The 6,206-nt window shown below is 44.1% G+C and overlaps 1 protein-coding gene across 1 annotated transcript; it reads left to right on the top strand.

Annotated features, from left to right (window-relative positions):
* Nucleotides 1-652: 652 nt before the first annotated feature.
* On the top strand, nucleotides 653-2,420 carry Prr9 (proline rich 9). Its single transcript, XM_074048079.1, has 2 exons — nucleotides 653-809; nucleotides 1,262-2,420. The coding sequence occupies exon 2, from the start codon at nucleotides 1,282-1,284 to the stop codon at nucleotides 1,630-1,632; it is 351 nt and encodes a 116-aa protein (XP_073904180.1). The 5' UTR covers nucleotides 653-809; nucleotides 1,262-1,281; the 3' UTR covers nucleotides 1,633-2,420.
* The last annotated feature ends 3,786 nt before the right edge of the window (nucleotides 2,421-6,206 follow it).

The raw sequence follows: 6,206 nt of genomic DNA, 5'->3' as shown, positions 1-6,206 counted from the left end.
CCTCCTGGCTTTTATTGACCTGAGTTCTAAGAAAGGTTTTTTTCAGAAGGCAAGGAAATATGCTAACCTTGTTCCAACCTGTCTTTTGGTCACTATAAAAACTCTGTGAGTAACTCCACTTTCAAAAGAATGTCATAATTCAGGGTTGAGAAGATGAAGATTGCCTACCTTCCCCTCCATCACACTTCCCAACCTAAGAACAACAAATGACTACAATTTCTCTCAGGGCCTTCATGCAGGGAAATTATTCTGTTCACAAGACTGTAGGCAATTTGTTTGCTTGAACCCAGGACAAGCCATCCTCTTCGGGTCTGGAAATATGAGTTTCCAGGCTCAATCAAAATGTCCGATAGAGGCCACACAAGCCCTTCACTCAGACAGACCCAAGGCCTTGGGCATAAATTCTTCCCATTGGTAAAGATGAGATGAGCAAGGTGGATCTTATCTTTTCCCACATCCTGAACTAGTGTGGGCAGACAAGGAACCTCAATTCTGGTTTAACAGACTGAGATAACATTTTATGAACATTCTTTTCTTGCTGCCTCTGATGTAGATCTAAGTGGAACTCCTCCCTGCTGAGGTCTGGTGAGGACCCAGAGGCCAAAATGCAGGCTGATTAACAGGCATCCCAAGCAGTGACTCAAATCATTTGTGATTTCAGAGGAAGCTCGTTATGGTGACTCCACAATTAGGACCTCAGCCCACGTGGCCCATCAGCCCTGCAGGAGGCCAGAGCTAGCACTATATAAAAGTCACCTCCTTTCTGGATTCCACAATCCTCATACTTGTTTGAGTCTTGTTGAAGATCGGTAAGTAAAGGAAACTGTGCCCTGGTGGAGGCTCTTTGGGAGACTACTATTCTGCTCCTACCTTACTCTATTCTTTTTAACTGATATTTTTAAGTGATTTGTCATTTCTTGGGCTTCTAACCATCCTGTGGATTCTATCTAGTCTCTCGCATCTGATTTTTCCAAAGGATTAATCAAACAGAAGAGAAAGAAAAGATCTATGATGAGACAGTGGTTTGGAGTTATGGTTATCCATAGCTCATGAAAGCCGTGAGAATACTCCACGTTAGAGACAGGTGTCAGTAGGGGTTGAGGCAGAGGGTACAAAGGAAGAGGGATAAAAAGAAGCATAGAAATAAACTCTTAGGGTTAATAATCTCTTGCTGCCCCTCCCCTTCTCTAAACACTTCATCCCCCAGTTTCCAGCCTGGTGCTTTTAATCCAAATCATTTCAACCCTTGTGTATATTTCAGGTTCTGCACATCATCATAGGATGTCCTTCAGTGATCAACAGTGCAAGCAGCCATGTGTGCCGCCTCCATGTCTTCAAAAGACCGCAGAGCAGTGCCAGGCACAACCTCAGGAGGTGTGCCTCCCCCAGTGTCAGGACCCCTGCCATGATAAGTGTCCACCACAAGCTCCGGAGGTATGTCTCCCTCAGTGTCAAGAGCTAAACCAAAACAATTGCCCACAGCAAGGTCAAGATCCATGCCCACCTCCCTGCCAAGACCAAGGTCTGCCTCAGTGTGTGGAGCCATGCCAGGAGATAGCCCAGACAAAATGTGTGGAAGTGTGCCCACCAAAAGTTCAGGAGAAGTGCCCACCTCCTGGCAAGGGAAAGTAGCTGCTCCTGTGCCATCTGGGTGAAGACGATGGTCAACAGATGAAAATTTAACCCCAGCCCTCACTTTGGTGACCTTCTCTGTGGGTATCTCTGTGTACAATGTACCTTCCTGCCTCCTGGCTTCCTCAGTATTTCAGGACTTGGTTTGTGTCTCTGAAGACAGTTGTCTATATTTCATCTGTGAAAAAGTATTGTTCTCTGCAGTCTGGTGGAAGATCTCAAATGAGGAATGGTGTGGTTATCAAGGAAGAACACTGAAGCCTAGTACAGATTTCCTGGGGCAAAAATTCACCCAGCCCTGGATGTGTAATGACCAAAATTGCCTTATTCATCTTTCAGCATATCAAGCTCTCATTCAAGAATCAAAATAAACTGAATTTGTTTGGCTTTGTGCTCATCAACACCACCACTACCATGGGTGTTAAGAAGAGTTTGGTGCTAATGCAAAAATTAAAAATTGTGTAATTTTTATGTCTGCATCCTATAGCAAATGATTGGACATTAAATTGTTGGGTGTGATTTTTAAAAATAAAACAAAAGTATGTAAATGATTGAATCCAATCAGCTAATAAGAAAATACAGGATGGGATGCTTGGGTCCTTGCCAATCTTTGCACTTCATAGAAGATTAGTTTTAGGCCCTTTGGTCTGCTTGGGCTTTGAGCACCGTGTATGCTCTTTAGAAATGTTATTTGTGTCTCTGTGATATAAGTTGGTCTGTTCTCCAGCTTCCTGCCTTCCTTTCCTTGGTGAAGGTAAAATACATAATAAAGCTGATCCTAAGGCTGATATTTGACTTGATGTGTGCTCTTTCCTCTCCACCACCCAACCATTTCCTGTCTTTGTGACAATTATTTTCTCCTTTGGAGAGTGAATCTGGAATAAGAATAAAACACAGATCTCACAGCTACATAAAACGACAACACTGAATGAGACTTTCTTCCAGATACTCGAACCACCCCAATCACAACTTCTTCTAGGCTCACCCATGCACGCACTTTAGTCTCACATATGTTCCACTGTAGCATCTTTCCTCTCTGATCCTTGTTTTCCAGATGAAAAGGCTGCTAATAGGAAGGAGGAAAATTGTGTGGAAGAGGTGTCTCCAATGAATCCAAGACAGCTACAAGCAGCATCCATGTCATATGGAAAAATTAAACATGTCTCTAAGATGCACATATACTTGAGGACCAAATTCATCTGTCCTGCCATCTAACGAGATGGAAAGCCAGGTAGCCTGGGTAACTTGAATGTACCCTGATGTTCCTCTACCTATAGAGGAAATATGGCTATGGATTTGGCTTGGGTAAAAGGACAGAGGAAGTACCTGACTGACATGAAAGAGCCAGAGACTGCCTTCTCATTCCTCAGCAGTGTCCTGAGGACTGACCTGGTGCCAGGGGAAGCTATGCCAATACTCAGCTTTCTGAATGGATAAGGGACTCCTTATCCATTCCCCAGACCCCTCTCCCTACTCAGTCAGATTAGGAGGTAAAAGGCCAGGACATGCCCTCCCTGAAGGCTGTGTTGAGCCCATGTTCCAGCTGTTTGACTGAACTGAGGGTCTTCTAGCACTGGGATCACATGGTCTCTCAATTTTCTAGGATAAGATAGAATTGTGGCATAATTTGGGGGAGGTTTTAAGAGGCAACATAGCATCATCATGTACTCACTGAATAGTCAGGTGGCCTGGAGCATTCTCAAAGAAATCTTAGCAGCAACTTCAAGAAGTTCAGCTGCCCCTTTCTTGAAGAACCTATCTGGCCTCATTAAGCTAGTGAATAATAAACCCATACTCTAACCAAAGTCATTCTGATACTCGCCTGACCAAAGTGCATTAGACACACAAAAGAGATTTCCAGAAACTATCTTCTCATTGGTTCATTCATCCACGTAATAAGGGTTTCTGATCATCTACCAAGTACCAGGCACTGTGTCAGGTACTGAAGATATAATGGTGAGCCAGGTAGTCAATGTCTCTACGCAGAGCCAGGAGTTATCTTTTCTGTAGACTACTCTCACCAAGGGCACCTTTCTAAAAACCACCTGGACATCCCAAGTCCCTGATCATCTCCAGATATCTTAATCATAGGCAGTTCTGAATCGCACAAGGAGTATGCCTCCCTGGATGGGATGGGTGGGATAGGTTTTCTTATCCATTTTCCAATCTAGTAATAAGCCAGCCACTCCCCAGGGCCAGAGCCTGAAGAAAAGACCCAGAAAGGCCTTCCCATTTATCAGTGAAGCTTCTGTTGGGCTGAAGGAGGTTCACAGTCACTAAATCAGCTCAATCACAATGTCTTTGTTCTCTGACACTAAAGGTATGCACAGATTGGAGTCCAAGATCAGACACCCAGACATGGAAAGGAGGTACAAGGCTAATGAGCAGGAATAGTCCAGCTATATCAGATAGAGGAAAAGCTTGGTGATTACAGGGGAGGCTTCAGCAGATGCAATTGCAGATAAGAAAGCAGATGCCAATCAGCCGGCAGGCCTTCATCTAGCTGTCATGGGAAATTCCACACATCCATGTGTTCACAAAGCTGTGACCCAGTGCCTGCCCAGGCTGTTGCTACTGGAGACTCCCATGCCCCAGACACAAGGTCCAGAGTTCATGGAGACAGCAGCCAGACTCCCCCAACTGTCTGTACCTGTACTGAACCTTTTCAGAATAGGGGAAGGGGCATTGCCAAGGAGTATCCCAGATGTTAGAGGTTCTGGATAATAGTTAACTCAGTATGTGACAGGAATAAGTCTATGGGCTCCACAAGAGGGAAAAATGAAAACTGACAAAGTCCAAATCAGGGTGATATGGGTTCACCCATCCATTCAAGAGACAGCTGTGGAGAACTTTCTGTGCCAAGGAACTGTACCTGGCTCCTGAGATCCGTGATGGCATGGAACAGTTCAAAATACAAACACAGGTCCTGTCCAAACAGGAACTGTTGAAGCATATTTAGTCTAGAGAAGAAAACAGCCCAAGGAGCATGACAGTTGATCTTAAATATTTTAATAGCTTTTATGAGACAGGATGAGATTTCTGTGAAGTACCAAAGGACAGAGTTAAGGACAAGGACCCATGAGCATAAGTTATGAATTTTAGTTCAGTTTAATAACTTTATTATGATGATCTGCTTAATAGTTTTCTGATAATGAGAGCTGTTTGATTGTGGCAAGAGCTGCCTGTGGAAACATTGTGCTTCATGAGCTGGAGGTGCACAAGTGACAGTGACAACTAAGTCCTCCTAATCACCGTAACTCTGAGATTCATTCAACTCTAATTCTTGGGGAGAACTGGGACCCAGCATCAGAATCAGCCTAGGGAAGGAGAGATTCCGAAGTCCAGATCCCAAGGTCAGGTGACAGAAAGATTAGCCTCTAGAACACTCCTGGGAGGCTATTTGGGAGGCCCAAACTCCTGGAGACCCACAGAGTATGTGACCCTGACTTGAAGCTAAAAAATAAGGATGGTAGGTAAGGTGATAGGAAGTAGATCTCCATGTTTGAAGTTTTTTAAATATATTTTGGGGCCCACAAAGTCTTCACCCCTTAGTATATTATGTTAATTTCTCAATGCTTGCCAAACTCAATCTTCCTAGCTGGCATTTTTCCTAGCCTTTCACCTCATTAGTCCTATTTCTTTATTACCTGGACTTCATTTCTCTTCTGCAACCAGGTGACACACCTGTTTTTTCACCTGAAAACCCATTGCAGCCTCCTCTCTGCCTGTATCTGCCTCTCTCCAACCCAGGATCTACATCCTGACTTGTGTCTGCCAAATCCTAGGCTTCAAAGTTATCTTCTCCGAGATGAAGATGAAGGAATAGGATTGATGGGCTTCATAAACATAAAGGAAATAAAGCCCTGATACCTCTTGTAATTGCTTTAAGTGGAATGGGTAGGGGGTGGCAGGGGGAGATAGAGGGGGTGATCAAACAATGTACAATGTAAGGCTATTCAGAACTGTCACAACAAATTGCCCCTGTGCAATAAATATGTGCTAATATAAATTAAAAAAAAAACAAAGTTATCTCCTCCAGAAAGCCTTCCATCATGTCAGGCCTATTTCCTAAATAGGGAATATTGGGAGGTCTCCACAGCCTGTCACTTGAGATCCATGTGCCTGAACTGGTGTCTGGGATCTGTGGCCCCCTTAACACCTGCCTATGTTTTCTGTCAGCATGAAATCCCCAAATGACAGCTCATAGGCCTTCAATCCTATTCCTTCATCTTCATCTTGGAGAAGATAACTTTGAAGTCTAGGATTTGGCAGACACAAGTCGGGATGTAGATCCTGGTTTTGAGAGAGGCAGACACAGGCAGAAAGGAGGCTGCGATGGGTTTTCAGGTGGAAAAAAAAGGTATGTCACCTGGGTGCAGAAGAGAAATGAGGGCTGGGATGTAGCTCGGTGGTACAGCACTTGCCTAGCATGCGTGAGGCGCTGGGTTCGATCCCAGCACCAAAAAAGAAAAGACAAAAAATAAAACCTCTCCCCAAGAAGAGAAAAGAAGTCTAGATAATAAAGAAATAGGACCAATGAAGAGAAAAGCTAGGAAAAATGCTGGCTAGGAAGA

This window comes from Castor canadensis, chromosome 11 (assembly GCF_047511655.1).
Source record: "Castor canadensis chromosome 11, mCasCan1.hap1v2, whole genome shotgun sequence".
In the NCBI taxonomy this organism is placed as follows: Eukaryota; Metazoa; Chordata; class Mammalia; order Rodentia; family Castoridae; genus Castor; species Castor canadensis.
Note: the sequence above shows the minus strand (reverse complement) of the source record. Positions and strands in the feature narration are given on the sequence as shown.